The sequence below is a fragment of the Gymnogyps californianus genome, chromosome 3 (genome assembly GCF_018139145.2).
Source record: "Gymnogyps californianus isolate 813 chromosome 3, ASM1813914v2, whole genome shotgun sequence".
NCBI lineage: Eukaryota > Metazoa > Chordata > Aves > Accipitriformes > Cathartidae > Gymnogyps > Gymnogyps californianus.
In genome coordinates this window covers 14,082,787-14,103,890 of record NC_059473.1, presented here as the reverse complement: position 1 = coordinate 14,103,890, position 21,104 = coordinate 14,082,787, and the positions used below count along the sequence as shown (strand labels likewise).

General features: G+C 44.1%; 1 protein-coding gene across 1 annotated transcript; it reads left to right on the top strand.

Moving 5' to 3' along the window:
• Positions 1-48: 48 nt before the first annotated feature.
• On the top strand, positions 49-20,655 carry POLR1B (RNA polymerase I subunit B). Its single transcript, XM_050893525.1, has 15 exons — positions 49-127; positions 231-398; positions 2,387-2,533; positions 3,505-3,637; positions 4,682-4,818; positions 6,703-6,926; positions 8,689-8,860; positions 10,524-10,695; positions 11,507-11,788; positions 12,405-12,538; positions 12,987-13,157; positions 13,789-13,945; positions 15,836-16,032; positions 16,395-16,648; positions 18,782-20,655. The coding sequence occupies exons 3-15, from the start codon at positions 2,414-2,416 to the stop codon at positions 19,662-19,664; spliced, it is 3,036 nt and encodes a 1,011-aa protein (XP_050749482.1). The 5' UTR covers positions 49-127; positions 231-398; positions 2,387-2,413; the 3' UTR covers positions 19,665-20,655.
• The last annotated feature ends 449 nt before the right edge of the window (positions 20,656-21,104 follow it).

The following is a 21,104-nucleotide window of genomic DNA, read 5'->3' as shown; positions in this document are numbered from 1 at the left end:
GGAGCGCGGCGAGGACTCACACCGGCTGCGGCCGCCGGGGCGCAGCGGAGCCCGGCGCGACCTGCCCGGCGCCCACATCGAGTCCTTTAACTACGCCGTCAGCGAGGGCGTCTACCGCGCCGTGCAGGTTTGGGGGGGCGAAGTGGAGGGCGGCAGGGGAGGGCGCGGGGCCGGGCCCTCCCGGCGGGCTCCCGCCTCCGCCCGCCGTGCTTCATCCGGTGCCGTTGCAGGATCTCTCCCCGCTGGAGTTCGCGCTGAAGGACAGCCGGGTGTCGCTGGTAGTGGCAGGGGTGTCCATCGCCCCCCCTGCCGTGCCGGCGGGGACGGTCTGCCAGGAGAGGAGGGTGTTCCCCGCCGAGTGCCGCGGCCTCCGCAGCACCTACCGCGGCAGGATCGCCGTAAGTGTCCGGCTGCCGCCGCCGGCGGGGTCCTGCCCGCCCGCCACGCGTGTCCTTGTCACGCGGGGTAGCCCCACGCCGCTGCTCCCGTGGGGAGCAAAGCCAGCTGAGCCCTTCACGCATTTCTGTGTGCTTTAGTTAAAGACCTCTTCCCGGTTTCACCTGTCTCGGGGGGATTTCTGAGAGCTCTGTCCCGCCTGGAGTTTCGGCTGTTGGTGAAGTATGAGCTCACTGCGCAAGCTTCCCTTCAAACTGAGCTCGTAACAGGCCCTGTCTCCGCTGCCCTTCTTTTCCATGGGACCCTAGCTGTGTTCTTTACTCTGCTGTCAAATTTGCCTTGCCTTGCAATCAGCCAGCCAGTTCTGAAGACCTTGGAAGGAGACATGGAAGCATGACAATCCAAAACTTGTTTCTGCAGGAATCCAGGTTTCAAAAGCTCCCGTATAGAAGTCCAGAGTTATAAATCCCTCTTGTTCACATCATATGTTCATCGTTTTTCTGAATTGTTCTGAAATTTGCCTAGAGAAGAAGCAACATCCCCAGCTAATATTTTTCTTTGCACTGTGAAAGGATTGCACAGCCATTGCTCTTTTCTATAAAAATTGTGTAATTGTGTCTGAGCTGTTCGTTTACAAGAGGCACCCAGTGCAAGGGAATGCTTGCTTGCAATTTCAGGTTTTTTTTTTTCCTTTGTCTGAAGCATTACAACTAACAGTGATAAAAGCAACTGTAAGTGCAGTATCTTATCTGAACATGGAAGTGGGGCAGTTCCAGATTGTTCACAGCTATTTTCCCAGTGGCTCTTAGATTTTCCTGAGCTAGAGGTGCTTTTATTTTTCATACCTGAATTATTTCCAATCTTTTTTCCAATGTTTGTTTAATTATTTTTTGAACCAGTGTAAATGTTTGGAACAGTTGGAACAAAACATTTTGCTGTGCCTTGTGCTGGGACGGGTTGGTTGGTCTCTCCCGCTCCCTGCCCTTGCACAGCAGGAAGCAGTGTGTAGTCATTCCCTGTTTCCACTGTGATGCCTTTAACCACATACCCCTTCCTCAGATTCTTCCTGCAGTTCTCGCTTCCCCAAGGTGAGGAGTGAGCCCCGGTCTGCTGAGCAGCTGCTTGTATGGGAGCCACTTTATACCTTTAGTCATAGCTTAAGCTGGAGACCAGAACTGTGCAGAGGTCTCAGTGTAAAGCTGCACCGTGGATTTAGAGGGGCACAGTAACATTTCCTTTCCCTTTCCTAGTAATTCTTAAGATTCAATTTACTCTTTTTAACTGTTGCCAGGTGTTGAACCAATGTTTTTGTATTGCAATGCTGGTGTTTCTTTCCTGCATGGCAGCAGCTTTTTTAAAGCCTGTTGTTCTGCCTATAAAGTTAGGATTGTTTGCTCCCACAGTGCATTTTATCACCTTATTTCTTAGAGTCAAGGTGATCTGCAGACCCACTGCCAGATCTTGTTGTTGTAAATAAATTACTTTCTTTCACACACAGTTTTCTTTCTCGTTTTTCAGATCACTCATGAACATGTTAAGTGAACAAGTCTTAGGAAAGGTCTCTGCAGGCTTGTAGTGTGGATGTCGCTTCATTAAGCAGTTTCTGTTTTCTTCTACTTTTTCTTTTAATTGTTCGTTAACTTCTGAGGTTTCCTTTCATATCCTGTGGCTGCCTTTTTTATTTAGGCTGCTCTGTTGAAGGGTCTGAAAGGCAAAGTAGACTGTATCAACTTTGTTCACTCTACTAGCAGCTTCTTTACCTAGTTGTAGATTGGTATTATTTTCTTCTGTAAACCCACGTTGACTGTTTTCAATGGAGTAATCTTTATGCGTGTATCTACTAGTTCTGCTTTTTATTATCCTTATTACCATTTTACAGTGATAGAATTTTGTTAAACAGATTGTGATTATATTAAATGTACAGTTAATATAGCAGGAAAGATTAAAAGGGCAACTTAATTTGCTCACTGTTTGCATTGTGTCATTTTAGGCTGACATCAGCTGGTCAGTGAATGGCATGCCACAAGGAACTATTAAACAGCCCCTGGGGTATATTCCAATCATGGTGAAGTCCAAGTTGTGCAACCTCTATAATCTTTCTCCGCAAGAGCTCATACAGCACCATGAGGAGGAAGAGGTAACGGGGATTTTGTGGGTCAGGAAAATCTGCATTTTACATGAGCAGTATCTCAGGCCAGCTTCTCTTTACAGAACTTGAGCGTTTATATTTTATTTCAAGTTTGACTTGTTATTTTGTCTGAATGTACCCTATATATGGTGATTCCATACAGCATCTTGAAAAATTTGCAGTCACAACTGTCTTTGAATACAGGAGTCTGTTTGGTGCTTATACCTACAGTTCCACTATACGGCTTCTCTACTGCTAACCGGCAGCTGAGGCTATGTAGCTGTGACTGGGCCTCTGTGGAGACAAAGTTTGGGAGAGCAGGCATTGAAAGAGACGTTTTCATTCTCAGTTGTCTTCTGCAGCTTTTTCCTCGTCTCCCCAGTAGCACGTCAGCTGTGGGGAAATGAATACAGAATTATTTAGTGCCGTATTTTGTGCTCACAGAAAGAGCGAGCAAACTATGAAAGAAAATCTACAATGGCGTACTATTGGTGCCCCCCTAGTATGCCGCTTGTACCTTCATTCATAGTATTACTTGCTACTGAAACACTTTTTGTCTAATAGCATACCATTTGGGGAGCTATAAATTTATCAGTGTTAAGCTTGTATGTGACCAGAAAGAGGTTTTCTGCACTATAAACTCAAAATGAGAACTTCAGAGTATTTATTAAAAAAATAGTTAATGTCAGCTCTTCAGAGCCATTCAGTTGACCACGCAGGGTGTTTTTGGGTTTTTTCTTTCTTCCTTCAATTTGTGGAACATGCATCCCTTTCCTTGCACTGTATGCTACATTTAGACTTAGTAGTCACTGGCAAGGAGTGCAGCCTCTCCAAATGCAGTACTGAAATATATGTCTTGCTATGTGTTTCATAGTTAAAACATTAAATGTTTGTTAACATATAAGTATTTTTGTCTTTGACTTAAAATGCTGGATTATGAATTTCTAAGCACATTAAAATGATTTTTCTTCTTCTGCCAGGAAATGGGAGGCTACTTTATAATTAATGGCTTAGAAAAAGTTATTAGGATGCTGATTATGCCCAGGCGAAATTTCCCTCTTGCAATGACAAGACACAAATGGAAAAACAGAGGCCCTGGTTTCACAGAGTATGGTAAGCTGAACAGTTTCCTGTGGCATCCTGCTAGTAACTACTTGAGGACAAACAGGAGTGACCATCTATAGCTGACTTTTGGTAGTTTGTTTTGGTGTAGCTCTTGTATAATGTTTATATTTTTTACTATGTATAAAAATAAAGGGTCAACACCACCACCATAACGGTACAAGCATGAGGCAGGGGCTGGCCTTGTGGGAGCTGAGCCACCTGTGCTGAGCGAGGAGATTGTATTCCAGGCCTTGCAGTACATGTGACCTTTTGTTATGTGGAAGGTGTAACTAAAACCCTACCTTCAGTAGAAGTCAGTGTAAACTGCTGAACTTGTTTCATTGAATTTGTTTATCCATACTTCAAGATGGCAGATTTAATTTACATGAAGCAGATTAACTAGATTCTTGGCTGTCCCATACCTTTGTTAGGTATACTCAGTAAAATGAGTTTAAAATTTAATTAAACCAGAAAAGTTACGGTTTTAAACTCAGATGTTACCAGCTGCTGATTTGACTGGACCGGGGCACTTGAGCATACACTGTAATTCCACAGTAATTAATTTTGAGGCAGTGCCAGTTTAAACGGTCCCATTTGTTTTATTTTTCTTTGTCCTGCAGTGGATAGCATGGAACAGGACCAGGAAACACTGCTTCAGTGGCACCACCTGAACACAGAGATGTGAAAACTTGACCCAGATTGCAATTAGGAAAAGTACTTGTGTGTTGCTGTATCTTACAACCTGAGGTTACAGACAGAATAGTTGAGGCTTGGGGTTTTCCTTTTCTTAAAAACTGTAAGCATCTTCCAAGCCTTTCAGCAAGTGTGCTGGCTGTCCTGAGACATTTGTCCACTAAGAACTGAATTGAGCTGGTGTATTTATTTGAAATGGGAGACTGCTGCTGAAACTAGTGATCTGCCTCGTGTTCTCAGCCACGAAGTACCGAAGTTTCTCTCATTAATTGTCTTACACCTGCTCGGACATGTCACACCAGTGCAGCCAGTTGGTTTCATACAGCTCACATTGGTCTTTGCTTGTGTTAATTTTTGCAGGAGTAGTGATGCACTGTGTTAAGGATGAGCACACTGCAATAAATATGAACCTTCACTACTTGGAAAATGGTTGTGTCATGGTGAATTTCATTTTTCAGAAAGAGTTGTTCTTCCTTCCCTTGGGATTTGCTCTGAAGGTAAACAACTAATGCTTGTGCATTGTGTTGAATAAATATGGAAGTTTTGCTAAGCATTTTTATTTAAGTAATGAGAAGAAGCTAATTCCATATTAAGTGTTTTCAGTCATCCTTCCTATACTGGCTGAAGAACTATAGTCCAAACCGAGCCTATGCCTGTAATGTAACACTCAGCTGCAGCTGAGGAAGTGTGTGCAGAGTCAAGAGAGGAGGAGAGAGTTATGCAAGGGTTTCATGGCTTTTTGCTAATGAATGCTCTGGATGAATAGCTCTTGGAGGGTGTAAGAGTTTGCCACCTAATGTGAAAGATTTCAGGAGTCTTTTTAAAACAGAATGACAACTGAGTGTTCAGTGAGTGAACATTAATCATTGAAGTCAGGTTGTCCCATCTAAAAGTAAACCAGTGAACTGGCTTTTTTTTTTAAGGAGAAAAATAAAATGCTGTTTCTGATTGGAACTGGAAGCAATGAAGATCTGGAGGGATCTATTTGAGCACCTTTGATGGATATAAATTGTTCTTTGGATAGCAGGCAAAAGTTTTACTTCAGCCAAGACTTTTAAAATTCTCCTCTAAAAGCATACTTTCTCTAGTAGCAGAGCCAGAGAACTTCAGCCTTGTGTTTTACCTACAGCAGCTAAGTGTTAGAGCAAATCAGAGGCCTGTGGCACTATATGACGGAAGCATCATGTAAATCAGCCTCAGTGAATTTATATCTTCTTCTTTCAACCTGCTGTATTCACATTGCTGTTGCACAATGCATTTCACTTTTTCTTCAACACTTTTCTTCAACTTTTGTTTCAACAAAAGTAGTTACCAAAAGTAGCTGATTACCTGTTGTTTTAATATGCAGAGGAATTGTACTGACTTTCTGGTAGCTCACGAGATCTCAGGATAAGCAGGCTGTGTTGTCTGAACTTTGAATTCTTCCATAAGTAGTCACTCTCTATGGGTTTGCACACCCCCCCTGCATCAATCAAGCTCAGTTCTGTACTGGTTTCCTGTGGCCCGTCCAGGTCCCACTGTGGCAGACTGTTGCCACTGCAGCCCCACTGCACGTCCGTTCTGGCTGTAATTCTGGTTTCTTCTTGCTGTGTAATCATCCCAGTGCTCTCCTCTGTTGGACAAGAGGCAGCACGTGCTCTGGCTGCTTCCAAATTGTATATATCATGATTACCAAGCAGCAGAACTGAGCTTACATTGCCCCCTTCCATAAAGAAATCTGCCTTAGTGTCTTTTTCATGCAGCCTTCAATTTTTCCTGAACTTTCTGAAGCTTACTTAAATGTGATGAACAAATAGTTTATTTAAAGATGAGGCACATTTGCCAGTAAATACAGAAGTCATTGGTGGACAACATATTTGCTTAACCCTGACAAGAAACAGCTAGGAAACCATTATAACACCAAGAGCTAAGAACATTGGATTTAAGTATGAGCTTTAGTATATGAAGTGCTGAAACTAAAGTGAATTCATTCTAATAGCCTTCATTAAAAGGCTAAATTGCCTTTTGATTTGCATGAGAATAAGTAGCAGCTTGAGACAATGGTGAATTAAATTCATGTTCCTAAGTGAGCTCATTCTGTAAAGATATTAGTAAATCTTACCTAAACAAGAGAAGCCTGTTAATTTAGAGGATGCAAGTTTGTTTTTTTCCAAGGGTCTCATTGGATTGGGAGTACTTGTGATCATCATCAGGGTATGAATCTCCTGCATTACTCTGTAAGCACCTCAACCCCACAGTATTTTTCAGTTTGCATGGTGGAAGGGTATTTCCAGAGGACTGAAAACCTAAATCAGTGGGGTGCCCTAGTTCTTTTGCTGTATTTTATGGACAGATGTTGCTATGACTTTGTTTTCCTGATCTGATACACTTCTATCTTTCAGGCATTAGTTAATTTCCCAGACTACCAGATTTTTGAAGAGTTGATCAAAGAAAAGGAAGGTGACACCTTTTATGTGAACTGCGTTACTGAGATGATGAGAGCAGTAGTGGATGCAGGCTGTTTTACACAGCAAAACGTCCTCGAATACCTGGGAAAGAGCTTCAGAATAAAACTTAACCTTCCTGAGTGGTACAGCAATGAACAGGCTGCAGATTTCATTTTGAAGTATGTGTGCATGTAGGAGTGTGTGATTCAGTGTAATTGTGCTGAAATTATAGGCAGATTTAAGAGTACTCTGCCATATTACATCACATTTTGTTATGGTTTTCACATGCGTTTATAAAACGATAGCCAGTGGCCAGTTTTTGATGGGACTCCAGGATATTATGATAATCTGTATTTGTGGTGTTCAGAAATGTGTATTTTAATGGATTGACACAAGTGTCCCCAAAATGGTTTCAGGAGAGGGTATCAATTGTTATGTAGATGTGATTTTCTGATGTATTTGATGAAAAACATAAATATTAAAGATTAAGGTAGAGAAAGTTAAAGCTAGGTCTGTGACTGCTCGAGGCTTTATTTGTTGAACAGAAATACTGCAATTTGTGGCAGTTTATCAGTTTCACACAGCCATTGGCAACTATGATGAGAATTACATTTATCTTTTAAAATGGTAGAAATTAGATGCTTTAAAATCTTGCTCCTTCCATGGAATAAGTTAGAAAGGAATGGAAGAGCTGGCTTTGAGCCTGTGCGACAGGCATTCAACTAAATAATTTCTTTTTATGTTAAAGTAGGTGTTTGCTCTTTGAGAGTTTTTTTTTAGCACATGAAAAGGATCATTTGGGATGCCCAAGTCCTTGAGTACTTCTAAATAGGGGGTGGTCAGGTGCATGGAAACACAAAGGCAGCTTGCAGGTGCCTCAGAGGGGCACTTAAAAGTCCGTAGACCAGCTGGAAGCACAGAACTTTGTACTGAGAAATGCGAGTGGATAATTTCAAGAAAGTTGGAATTACTCTGATTTTCTTATTTCTAAATATTCTGGTGGGTGGTTTGTTTGGTTTGGTTTGGTTTTCCTCTGATATGTTCTGTACACCTTATTTGCCTCAGCTGAGGAGACAGAAGAGGAGGAACAGTGAAAACATTAATTGGGATGTACCCTGTATGTAAGAGTGCTGGAACTGTAACTTACCTGGACAGAACCTGCCTTCGGAGTTTTGTCTTGCTTTGCAGTGAAGTTACAAAGGCTTTAGTAGAGGGCAATGTAGAGCAGAAGTGAAAAGCTGAAAAAATCCTTGAGTGCTGATGGAAGACTATTACACTTGTGTCTTGGAGAGCAAGTGATCTCAAGTGTCTTGGAAAGTGGTCAATGAGCTTTAATGGGAATTAGGTGTGGCTTTCCTTTTTGCTTGTGCTAGAGTGTTGTTCAGCCCACAGTTTTCCACATGTGGGTTGATAGGAGTGGAGATTTGGACTTCCTGTGGCAGTCCACCGATAGTGTTAATAGAAATGTTTCGTGGTTTGCTACTAGTTTCCAGCTCGGATTTGGAGTGGGGTGCATGTACGTGGATATGTGCGGGTATACGATTGGTGTCATAGCTACTGTAAAATAACACGCAAACCTAATCTGTTGACTGGTCCTGACTCAAATATCTGTTTACATGAACTGCATACTTATAAGGACATCTAACATGGGAGTGTGTAAAATCAATCTTCCACAAGGTTCACCTTCATCTAATCAACCAGGTATATCCTTAACAAAACTAGCCCCTTAAAAAGACAAGCTGATCATTTTTCAGCTCAGTCTCTGGGGTTTTTATTATTATTATTATTTCTTGGAACATTCATATAATACTAAGGGAAAAGCTTGTGCCTTGTTAGGCTTTTTAGCCAAAAAATTTGGTTTGTGATTATTTAGGAGAAACTTGAAGAACAGCTAGCATGAAGAGACGGTGTTAGTTGTCCTCCTCCTTTCTCTTCCTCCAGCAAATGTATCTGCATACACCTGACAAACAGAACTGAAAAATTTTACCTGCTGTGTATGATGACCCGGAAGCTGTATGCTTTTGCCAAAGGGGAGTGCATGGAGGATAATCCAGACAGTCTGATGAATCAAGAAGTGCTTACCCCAGGACAGCTTTTCCTTATGTTCTTCAAGGTAAGATCTTAAGGGATTTAAGCCTGTGAATGTAATGGTCGTTCAGTCCAGACCCCACAGTGACCATGGGGACAGGAGAAGTGCGGGAGCCAGACTGAAGAGTGGGGAGCCTGGATATGCTATGAAGGCTGAGAGTGCTGGATGTAGTGTAACCAGGCAGTGTAGTTGAGGAAGGCTTGGCTGTCTCAGTATAGGGTACTAAATATGCTGAAGAAAAGCCTGTACAAAGCATGGAATAAAGAGCTTCGTAGCCTTCCAGAGCAAATGAAAGCACCCAATTCAGGGTGGGAGTCTGAGGAAGGAGGAATACCGATCCTTCTGGTGTTTGAAGAGGGTTTTGAAACAGCATACTTCTGTTGTATCAATTGATACGGGAATGGTAAAGATCTGCCTTGTTGCGGTGTTGCTGCTGTTTCACATGGCAACATGCAAGAAAATAACTGCCTCCCCGCCCCCCATCTTCCAAAAGTGATGATTCATGATGTTGTCATTGCTCTCCCATCTTTAAATTCCTTTACAGATCAGGAAGTTGATAGCGTGCTTCTGACTTACGCAATTAATTTATTACTGGTGATGTAAAAATGCAGTTTCCTAATCTATTCCAATTCAACATGAATTCAGTTTATTGCTAGAGACTCCTCATTTTAGGATACCAGGAGGAAAGTATTCCTGTTCAGAAGCTTGTCTGTCCCATGAGAATCATTGTGGAACAGTAGTTCCCATCCCCAAGTAAAGATACTTCCCTGAGTTATTAGATAACTCTTTCTTAACCTTTCTTTTCCATTGTAGCCAAAAGTTTCTTTAGCGTTGGTTTGTTGAAAGACTACTAAAACCTCTCTCCTACTTGAGTGGTTTCAGTGAGTTTACAAATAAAATAAAATAAAAAGTGAGTTCTGTGAAGCATTTTAGTGGAATGCTGTATGGAACTGCCACCAGGAACCAGAAAAGGTTGCTTTCCTGCCTGGCCCTGTCAGATCAGCAGGGGAGTGAGTTAACAGCCCCTTTTTTGAATGCAAAGATCCTAGATAGACTAGAGCATACAGTAGACACAGTGTGGCTGTATACAGTGGATTTTTACTAAGAGTTCAAAGCGTTGTTGGGTATCTTACGACCTTTTCCCTGGTTTTATATAGTATCTAAGATCACAGCAGTGATAAAATTACAGTTAAAATGAAAATCTAGTCCACTATCTCAGATTGTCTCAGCAACATTTAAATACTGTGTGTCCATGGCCTTCAAGTTTTGGTATCTAAACTTACTTCGTAATGTGGTTTTACTTCGTCACTGTATTTAGCAGGCTAATCAGTGGAGTTATTCTTGTGATCAGATTATAGGTACAATTTCTACTTGGGGTTTTGTTTGTTTTTTGTTAAATTCTGTTGTTGTACTTCGTTTGCCAGACTTGTCACCGGTCTGGGTGGAAGTGATTACTAAGCTGTTGGATGGGTATTTTGCTTGCAGGTCTGTGTTGGTGTGATACTGTCAGCATTTTTATAAAATGAAGTCAGTATGGGAAATATGGCTGGAAAACTGTCAGTTCACTAAAAGTTGTCCATCCTGCTGATTTCAGAGGATTTCTGTAGTACATGCAACTGATGTGAAGTTCTAATTTGAGCCTTTATTTTCCTGTTTTAAATTTAAATCTCTCACTTTTAAACCATAGGAGAGGCTTGAAAGCTGGTTGCAATCTGTTAAGTTCGTTTTGGAGAAAAGAACAGAAAAAGTAGATATCAACATAAATGCAGACAGCTTGGTGAAGGCATTCAGCCTGGCAACAGACTTTACCAAGCCATTTGAGTATCTTCTTGCAACTGGTAACCTGCGATCTAAAACCGGTAAATCTTCAGGCTTAAGAAGCCTTTTTTTTCCTGCTAAACAGAATGAGAAACAACATAAAACTGAGCTCTTAACTGAAAAAAATTGCTTGTATGCAGACATTTTACACTGTAACTGAATTAATGAAAGTGGTCTGAGGAAATGGATAGTTGAGAAAAAAGGCAAGATTTCTCCTCAAGCATAGACTTTATGCATGGTATAAAACAGGTTAGTTATTAAAGCAAAGCCTCTACCCAGATAAATAGTTGAAACTAAATTTAGCATTGTCCAAAACACCAACCATATTTTGATTTGTTTTCCCAAAGATTATTTCTTCTTACAAGGTACAGTGTAAGACAGAGAAGGGGCATTTGTTTATCAGGACTGCCCCATTGGTCATGTGAGCTTAAATGGAGAGAAACTGCTTCACTAATGTGTATTTCAAATTTACATAGTGCTTCCCTGAAGTGTCTAGTGTGATGATGTTGTAATGGAATGCCCACTAGAAAATGAAATGAGATTAGAAGGCCACAGAATTACAGTAAAAAGTACCAGCTGCAAATCCCCAAGTCGCTTCACTGGGAATGACTTCCACGTGTTTCTAAAGGGAATTGGATTTTAAGCAACAGCTTGGAATTTAAAGTCTCTAGGCCTCTTACAGGTCACCGAGTTGCCTGTGCGCAGGCAACAGCACGTGCCTTCTGTTGTTGGGATCCTGTGTGAGCATCTTTAGGGCTTGTCAGTGAAAAATAAGAAACTGCCTTGTAACATCATACTTTATTTGTTAAAGCTGGATGATGTCCTGACATAAATCTCAATTTTGTTCCCAAGGCCTGGGCATGTTACAGGACAGTGGTCTCTGTGTGGTGGGAGACAAGCTGAATTTCATTCGCTACCTTTCCCACTTCCGCTGCATACACAGAGGGGCAGCATTTTCCCAGATGAGAACTACAACTGTTCGCAAGCTGCTGCCTGAATCCTGGGGGTTCCTGTGCCCTGTGGACACCCCAGATGGAGAACCCTGCGGTCTGATGAACCACATGACAGCTGTGTGTGAAATAGTGACGGAGATGGTGCCCGTGACAGACATTCCACCTTTGTTATGTTCCCTGGGTATGTTTTACTGGCTTGATCGTTTAATGAAGCAGTCTTCCTTTTTACCTTTCTGCCCTGCAAACTTATCTCTGGGAAAGGTTCTCCAGATACCATCACTGTACACTGTTAACTTGAGAAGGTGAAATCAAGTTAAACCAGTACTTTGCTTCTGCTTAGCGGTAAGTAGCGTGTTGCTTACACAGGCATGTCAGCCTTTTGGAGAGTGTAAAGTTCAATGTAAATGTCTCTTAGCTGCGTGCTGTAGAGTGAAGATGTTAACTTAAGCACAAGGAATTGCACAGTACAAGCTCTAAGAAATTGGACCAAGCAGTGACTTTCTATTGCTGCTGGTGACTTGAATTAAACTGCAGCTCACTTGTGTTTACCACAATAAAGGGAATCCTTATTTCAATCAGAAAAATGGGGAGGGGAATGGCATCCTTAGTTGTGCATTTTTTATATTTTCCATTAAGTCATCTACAGCTTTGCCCTGTAGGTCTGAATTTTTTGACATCTGAGAAAGAAAGCTTTTTGGTGTGGATTGAAGCTTCCTGCAGAAATAACTTCTGTCTTTTGTTTGATTTTTTTTTTTTTTTTTTTGGCTGTTCCTTCTACCAACCCACTCTTCTCACAGGTGTCACCCCCATTGATGCGTCTCCAAGCAAGCCTTATGCGGAGTGTTACAGAGTTGTGTTGGACGGCTCTGTGGTGGGCTGGGTAGAGTGGGAGCTGGCTCCTGAGATTGCAGAAACCCTCCGCCGTTTCAAGGTTGTCTTGTTTAAAATGTTTCTTGGCTAAACATCCTCAATATGCAATGGTCAAAAATAAGCATGTTTGGAACTTTTTTGAAAACTTCCATTTTTTTAAGCTGCCTTTTTTTTTTTTTTAATCTGACCCAGTAAGTTATCTTTGGCTGTATGTTAGTATTGGAGTGGGCTTTTCTGTTTTTTGTGTTTATATCTGTATGTCTGGTCTGTTGGTTTATGAAGTCATCATTTTTAGAAGAACTTTTTTTGTTGAGAAAGGTAAGATAGAAATATTCTGTCCTTTTCTTGGTGGAGATTTTTCTAGAAGTATTTTTAAAATCTTTTCTTCACCATTTTATGTTAGTAGCTACACCTGTAGTTGGCATTTTCATTGTGGAGCCTGTTACGTGCAGCTTAACTAAACCAGTGTTGGTTTGCGTTTCTAAATTGGTATTTCTTTGCACAAACAGATAACACAAGAGAAGAGATTTCCTGCACGGGCAGAAGTGGTCCTTATCCCAATGACAGGAAAACCCAGTCAGTATCCTGGGTTGTTCATTTTTACTACCCCTTGCCGGATGGTGCGGCCTGTCAGAAACCTGTTCTATGGAAGGAATGAATGGATTGGTACTCTGGAACAGGTGGGGATTGCATATTTCCTTTATAAAGCGCTGACTATTACAGAGGTACCCAGCATCAAAAACAATGTTTTGGAAAATATTTGTGAAAGGAGCTGAGGATGGGACATAGGGAGCTTGTGTTGAAGAGCTAGAATAGGTGGCAAAAGCATTTTCTCACCTCCTGCTAATTGGTTTCTGGTAAATGCCTTAGATGGATTGTAGGGATCTTTTTGAGATACTGAGAGCAGATTTCACTATTAATTTAGTGAAGCTTTTGAGGCGAAGGATGGCTGTCTTGTGTGTACTGTCTCATCTTGTGTTACATCACGTTCTCCAAATTGCCCATGGGCAGCCAAGCAGTGGATTGCCAAGGAACTTGCCCATTTGGAACAATTAAAATGGGAGACAGGAAGGAGGATGTGTTACTGCAGTTTTGTATGTCCAGACTTGCTTTCCTTGCAGTTGGTCTGTGATTGTGATAGGTAGTTTAACAGCTGTTTGATATTTTTCTTGCCTGCTAATACACTAAGATGCAGACAACGACCACAGCTAAAACTGAAATGGATAAAAGGACATCGGAAGCATCTTTGTTTTGTTTCCTTCCCTTTAAAAGAAGGTAGTGAATGAGTTTTGTCTGATTTGATGCTTGCAGATCTTCATGAACGTGGCCTCGCTGGAGTCGGAGGTGGTGCCTGGAATGACCACTCACCAGGAGCTCTTCCCTCACAGCATTCTGAGTGTGGTGGCCAACCTCATCCCCTTCTCCGACCACAACCAAAGTCCACGAAACATGTACCAGTGCCAGATGGGTAAGTGCTGTAGTACCTAATGCTGCAAGTCCCTGGGCAAGGGAGAGGGAAGAAAAGTCTCTCACATGTCTATTCCAGTGTGTCTTCCTGCATTCCCAAATAACAGCTCTTCCCAGCCATTGTTTCAACATTGAGGTTGACTAACAGCTGGTTTTTTTCATGGCAAAGTAAATGAAGTCAAGTTTATCATCCTGGCTGCCTTCCAGTGGGCAGTTCTAGGTTGTTGCACTCATGTTGCCTTCCTTAAGCCTTTAGTAAATTTTGTTTGTTTTTTTCTTAATTTGATGTTGTCGATCGTATAGACCAGTGAAGGGCACTGCACCAGCTGTTTGGTGGTGTTAGCGTCTGACAACTGTGCTGCCAACAGTCCCCTCGTCCCCACAACCAACAGAGGTTAACCTACTTCTGACTGGTAGCTACAGTAGATGCTCTGCAGTAGTTAGTGTGAGGTTTCCTTGCCACCTGTTTTCAGTGAGCGACTGCTGTCTTGACACTGCAGCTGTTGAGAGGACACTTGCTAGGCATCTGTTGCAAGAGAGTAATACAGCACTGTGGCAACAGGGTGGGGGTTTTTCTGAAAACTATTTGACAAAGATTTAAATTGATTTATTTGGTTGTCTGAAAGAAGTTGGGATAGGGTGTGTAGTGGGGTTTCAATCAGCTGAGGTGCAAGTGATGTGCAAGAAGCTTATTTTAAAAAAAAAAAAAAAAAGCAGGCTAAGAGAAAGTGTGTGGGTAGGGACTTCAAGAGAGCAGGTCTCCTTACCTCGATAGCATCGCTAGCATATTACATTTCTGACAATATTATCAGAAAGAGATCCTTAAAACGCTACTACTTTTTCATACTTTTCTGGAAGTACCAATGTGACTATGTTCAAAACTTGTTTTCCTTGCCAATATATTTATACTGCAGAAGCAAACGCTTTTTGGCCTGGAAATATGTAAGGTGTGCCTCACTATGGGAAACTCTGGAGAGAGGGGAAAAAAACAACAAACAAACAAAGCAAAAAGCAAACTGTCGTGGTTTAACCCCAGCTGACAGCTAAGCACCACGCAGCTGCTCGCTCACTCCCCCCCCCACCCCTAGGATGGGGGACAGGATCAGGAAAAGAACCTCGTGAGTTGAGATAAAGACAGTTTAATAGGACAGAAAGGAATGAAAGACAATGATAATGATAATAATAATATGACAATAGTAATACTAAAAGAATTAAAGTATACAAAGCAAGTGGTGCACAATGCAATTGCTCACCACTTGTTGACCGATGCCCAGTTAGTTCCCGAGCCACGATCCGCCCCTCCCAGCCAGCTCCCCCAGTTTATATACTGGGCATGATGTCATATGGTATGGAATAGCTCTTTGGCCAGTTTGGGTCAGCTGTCCTGGCGGTGTCCCCTCCCAGCTTCTTGTGCCCCTCCAGCCTTCTTGCTGGCTGGCCATGAGAAGCTGAAAAATCCTTGACTTAGTATAAACACTACTTAGCAACAACTAAAAACATCAGTGTGTTATCAACATTATTTTCCTACTAAATCCAAAACACAGCACTATACCAGCTACTAGGAAGAAAATTAACTCTGTCCTAGCTGAAACCAGGACACAAACAAACAAAACCAAAAAACACCACACCAACCTTACTGGAGATTTTGAAATTGTGGAAAAGACACAAAATTACAAATAGTCCTTATGAAATCCTATGAAAGGAATTGAGTGTTGTGGTTCATAGAAACTTTTATAGCTGGACTTAGGGCAGTTATTAAATTCCAAGGGTTTTAAGATTGATAATACCTCTAAATTGTAAGTATTTCCACCTTTCTTCATAACAAGATACATGGAGGATGAAACAGATTAACTTTTGAATTGATCTTGAATAAATCCAACTTTCTTTATAGGAAAGCAAACCATGGGGTTTCCAGTTTATAACTACAAGGACCGCTCAGATAACAAGCTGTACCACCTTCACACTCCCCAGAGCCCTCTGGTGCGGCCCAGCATGTATGACTATTATGGTATGGACAGCTATCCGGTCGGCACCAATTCAATTGTGGCTGTCATCTCCTACAGCGGCTATGACATGGAAGATGCAATGGTAAGCCACCAAAAGGAGAAATCCTGCTGTTCTGTAAAGGAATTTGATGTGGGGGACTGGGAAGAAGGGTGGTACCTAGTTGAGAAGAGCCCATTTTCTGCTTCTGCTAGTCCACAGACTCTTGTTAGGGCAGATAAATGAGCACAGCGGTTAAGCGTTGTTACCGCAGGTAATGCTGGAGGTACTGAGAGTAGAGTGGAGCTCCCTTGTGCAAGCCAGTGGGCTTCCAGCATTGAAAAATACTGGGGTTACAGGAGGCTTGGGCCTTTTGGAACGGTGACTTGCATCGGACGGGAATGGAAATACTTTCTTTGTTGGAGTTATTAGCAAATCTTTAACAGGCCTTTGCTTCTTCTTTTTAGATTGTGAACAAATCTTCCTGGCAGAGAGGGTTTGCCTATGGAAGTGTTATCAAGATGGAGAGCATTGACCTTTCCCTTAAAGCCAGCAGGGCAGGCGATAATTTAGTATTTGGTGTCAGGCCTGGTGATCCAAACGTTATGGAGAAGTTGGATGCTGATGGACTCCCTTTTATTGGCTCTATCCTACAGCCTGGGGACCCCTTCTACGGCTTCATGAACCTCAACACAGGGGAGACCTTCACTGTGTACTATCCGTAAGTACAGCTTGTCCCTCCTGGCTCCACACGCCTGGTAGTGAGCAGTCTGAGAGCAGCTGGCCCTGATGAACTGCAGTATCTTTTCCTCCAGGTGTTCCCTTTTCTCCTCATGTGATAGTGTCCATGTCTTGACAGAGCATGAAGTTCATGTTGTAGGTGACTCCCATGCATGTGTCACGGCTTTGCTCTAAGCCAGTGTATGCTGCAGAGCCTGACTTATCCCAGGAGGAGAATCTGAGGCCGGTAAAAAGAAAGAGCTTGCAGAAATGTTTTACTGTCTCCCAAGGACTGCCTCTGTCCATCCCCAAAAGTTTTCTGTAACTTTTTGTTAATTGGCTCGCATAAAGTGTTCTGTCTAAAAAACCCAAAGAAACACCAAACGGAAAACCAAACCAAAGTGCCTGTCCCAGAGACTTGCCAGAAAACCTCGTAAGCAAAGTTGTTACAGGATTAGGGGTTCAAAGAGCATTTTTATTAACATTGCAGCTTCCAAACTGCTAGAATATTAAAATGTGTCAACTACACCCCTCCCTTCCCCTGGAATATTTCGGAGGTAATTTTTGTAAGATTTTTGAACTTCAGTTGAAAGAGAGAAGGCTGCTGAGGCTTTCATTAAAATCCTCTTAATTCTTTCAGGAAAGGAAAGCAAAAACACTGACAAAACCTGATATATTTAAATGCATCCTGCACTCCCAGTTGTCCGTACAACTTCAGGCCTTACCTGTGTGTCTCTACAGCATTGATAGAGTGAGGATAATGCTGTGTAATTATTCCCATTGTGAAGGCAAATTAGTTTGAGAAGCACTTGGGTAACAGTAACTGGCATTACTGGGAAAGTTACTGTTTATTACTCTGTAACAGATGGTGCCTTGGCTGCACTGGGGAGACTGCTGTGGACTTGTAGAATTAGTCATCCTGGTCATAGAGCAGGGCTAAGAGATTCTGCACATGGTAGTGGGGATCTGTAAGCTCAGCCTTGTTCTTGCACTTGTGGAGCCCTCTTCGGCTTTCCCACCTCACACTTCTGCTCCCCAGCTCTCTCATGCCAGCCCGGCCTTAGTTCAGGTTCCTTATCCAGAGAGTCATTTTCCCTATTCAGCTTTTATTCATTTTTGGTCCAAATCAGATAATGATTTAGGTTCCTACAGAGAGATGAGGTTCCCAGCTCTGTGTTGGCTTTTGCCCCCAATTTGCCCCAGAGACCCGAGGCCCTTAAGAGGGAGTTCTACCTACTGTCTTAAGTGCTCATATGCTGCTAGATCTTATGCGTAGCTTGAAAGAGAGGGAGGACAGAGGCTTTTGTGTGTACCCTGGTTGTATTTGGGCACAGCAAAATAATAGCCTTGAAACAGAAGCTAAATTTAAGTACAGGCCTTCTGCAAACACTGTGTTCGTTAGGACTTCAAAGGAGAAGAAGAAAAGTAACCTTCTCTTAACATGGGACAAAATGTATTTATTCCTTAGCTGTCATCTCCAGAACAAGTGGAGAGTTTGGGCTGAAAGCTCCATAACAGTGAAGTCTGCAGCAGATACCTAGCATGTGGAACATCAGGCTGAGGGTTCATCTGGAGAAGCAGCACGCCCCTGTGCACAAGACACTTGTTGGCAAAGCCCTCTCAGCTCACACTGTGCCTTTCCTTTCTGCTCTGAACTTTCCTCTCTGCTTTGCACTGAACCTGGTTCTTTATTTTGGTATCCCACCAAGATGGTGTGAATTTATTGGGGGTAGGGAGAGGGACTGCTGCCTTAACACAAAACAAATGGCACTGGGATACAGTTTGTCAGATAAAGTGCAATACAGATGGACCAGGTTTAAATTATCTTTATTTTAAATCATGGGCACATTACCTGATCACCTGAAAGTTGTAGCTGTGCTTCTAGTATTAGAAAAAGCAAATGAATGGCACTTGTGTGATGCCATTGTATTGTTTCCTTGCCCTAATTCTTATGCAGTCTGATTTCCCTCGCTACTGCATAGTACTTTTCAAGAAAGTGTTGTTCCCCAGCTGTCCCAAGGCGTTTTATGAGACTTATAAAGTGGTTTGGTTTTTTCCCTTTGTTTCCTATTCCTAGCTAAAAATCATTAGCACACCTGACACCTTTGCTGCGATTGTTTTTCCACCTACACAGGAATAAGGAAGTCGGCATTGTAGACAATGTCAGGTTATGCAGTAATGACCGTGGCACTGGGAAATTCAAAAAGGCTTGCATCACTGTGAGGATTCCCCGAAATCCAACTGTCGGAGACAAATTTGCTAGCCGTCATGGGCAGAAAGGTATCCTGAGCCAGCTCTGGCCAGTTGAGGATATGCCGTTCACAGAGAACGGGATGGTTCCAGACATTCTCTTCAACCCTCACGGCTTTCCCTCCCGTATGACCATTGGGATGTTAATCGAGAGCATGGCGGGAAAGTCGGCGGCGCTGCACGGTGTCTCCTACGACGCCACTCCCTTCACCTTCACGGAGAAGAACTCCGCTTTAAAACACTTTGGTGAGACTTTAGTGAGCGCAGGTTATAACTACTTTGGGACAGAGAAGATGTACAGTGGCATCAGTGGCCTGGAGCTGGAGGCGGAGATCTTTGTGGGAGTGGTGTACTATCAGCGCCTGCGCCACATGGTCTCGGACAAGTTCCAGGTGAGAACAACGGGGCCCCGAGACGCTGTCACCAACCAGCCTGTGAAGGGGAGGAACGTGGAAGGCGGGATTCGCTTCGGCGAAATGGAGCGTGATGCTTTGCTGGCTCACGGCACGTCTTTCTTGCTGCAAGACCGCCTGTTCAACTGCTCCGATGGCTCTATAGCCTATGTCTGCATGAGCTGTGGCAGCATGACATCTCCTGTGCTGGAGAAACCGCTGCATTCCTCCTCTGTGACAAGCAACAGGAGGTACTCCTGCTCTGTCTGCAGCAAGGTGGACACGATCGAGGTTGTCCCTGTGCCCCATGTCTTCCGTTACTTTGTGGCGGAGCTGGCAGCCATGAACATAAAAACAAAGCTGAATGTGGAGTAGCTCTGTCCTCGGGCACGGCGCTGCTGCTGCTGGGCAGGAGGAAGCACGTGTCAGTCCTGTCTTTGCCCCCTGCAGGTTTCAAGTGTTAAGTCAGTTCTCAGGTTCTTCAGACATTTTCCAGATTAATTTGATGTTTGTATTGAGACGGGGAGGTCACGAAGCTGTATGGCGAGGAAATGCGGCTCTCTTGAAATTTGTTTGCACTTCCTAAAGGACCACTAGCTGTTGAGATGTGGCGTATGGAAATTGAGCAATATCACTGCTCCCACCAGGCTGCTGCGTTGAGAGCGGTGGGGGTTCTTTGTTCTTCAAGCGCTGGCTGCAGCTGCAAAGATAAAGAGGTCATAAAACAGCATGAAGTGAATACTGTTAATGACGGAAAAAAAGAGATATATTTTGTTTTCGAAGAAAAATCCTTGCAAAACGTATGCCTTAATAATGGGTACGTGTTGAAGTGATTGGACATGTTTTGTTTTGCTTTATTTCAATACATATGCCTTGAAACTCACGAAGAAGGCGGCACAAAACTCTTCTGCATGAAGCTGCAGCCTTGACCACAAGAGACCAAGGTGGCCGAGCCAGGCCTGTCCTGGGAGTGTTTGGTGTCGCTGAGCCCACCACCTGTCTTGGTGCGGCACCGCAGTGGGTTGGTTTTTTTGGTGTGTTTGTCTCTGGCTGAAGAAGCAGCAAGCAGAGGGCTTTCCAGCCTGGCTCCGACCCTGGATCACGGCCCTCCTGCAGTGCTGTAAAGCATGGAGGCCGCGTCCCCGTCGACGTGCACAAGCCCGGACCCCTGCAGCAGCAGCTGCCCCGCTGGATGCCAGCCCCGTCCCGTGCTCCCCCGTGGCGCCGGCAGCGCTCCCACCTCCGCCCGCCTCCTCTCTCCCCCTCCGCCCTCCTGGCCGCCGCTGCGAGTGCCCGGTTGTGGCCGAGCGTGTGCCCCGGGCGGCAGCCTTGCGCTTCTTGTTAAGAGTTCTTTTGTACGTTTCTACATCACCTGTCTTCAGAGCCGCGCTGGGGGCCGGGGGGGGGGCTCTCGCACGGGCGTGGGCTCCCCCGGGGCAGGGCAGGCCGGGGCTTAGGGCCGGGCGGGGCCGGGGCGGCTCTCCCAGGGCTTGGTGGGCGGCGGCAGGCGGGAGGCGGTGGGTCTCTCCCCCGTGGGCGAGGCCCGAGGGCGCCGCACGCCCGGCGGTTCCCGCCCGCTCCGCACCAGCCGCAGCACATCGGCGAAGGAGGGGGCGGGCGCCGGGGCCGGGGCCCGCTCCATGGCGCGACCGGGACGGGGCGGGACCGCCGGGAGGGCGGAGTGGCGTGGACCGTACCAGCGGGGCGGGGGGGTGGGCGGTACCACTGCCGCTGGAGGGGGAGGCGGGCAGTGCCATCGCAGGGGAGCCGGGGGACAGCAGTGTCGCCGCCGGGGGGAAGCGGGAGCCGCCGCGC

What these genes read in the sequence shown, in the direction of transcription:
- POLR1B (XM_050893525.1), top strand. Translation starts at nt 2,414, where the DNA reads ATGCCACAAGGAACTATTAAACAGCCCCTGGGGTATATTCCAATCATG. An exon ending in CATGTACCAGTGCCAGATGG is followed by an intron (nt 13,946 to 15,835) that starts GTAAGTGCTGTA and finishes CTTTCTTTATAG; the next exon opens with GAAAGCAAACCATGGGGTTT. An exon ending in ATGACATGGAAGATGCAATG is followed by an intron (nt 16,033 to 16,394) that starts GTAAGCCACCAA and finishes TCTTCTTTTTAG; the next exon opens with ATTGTGAACAAATCTTCCTG.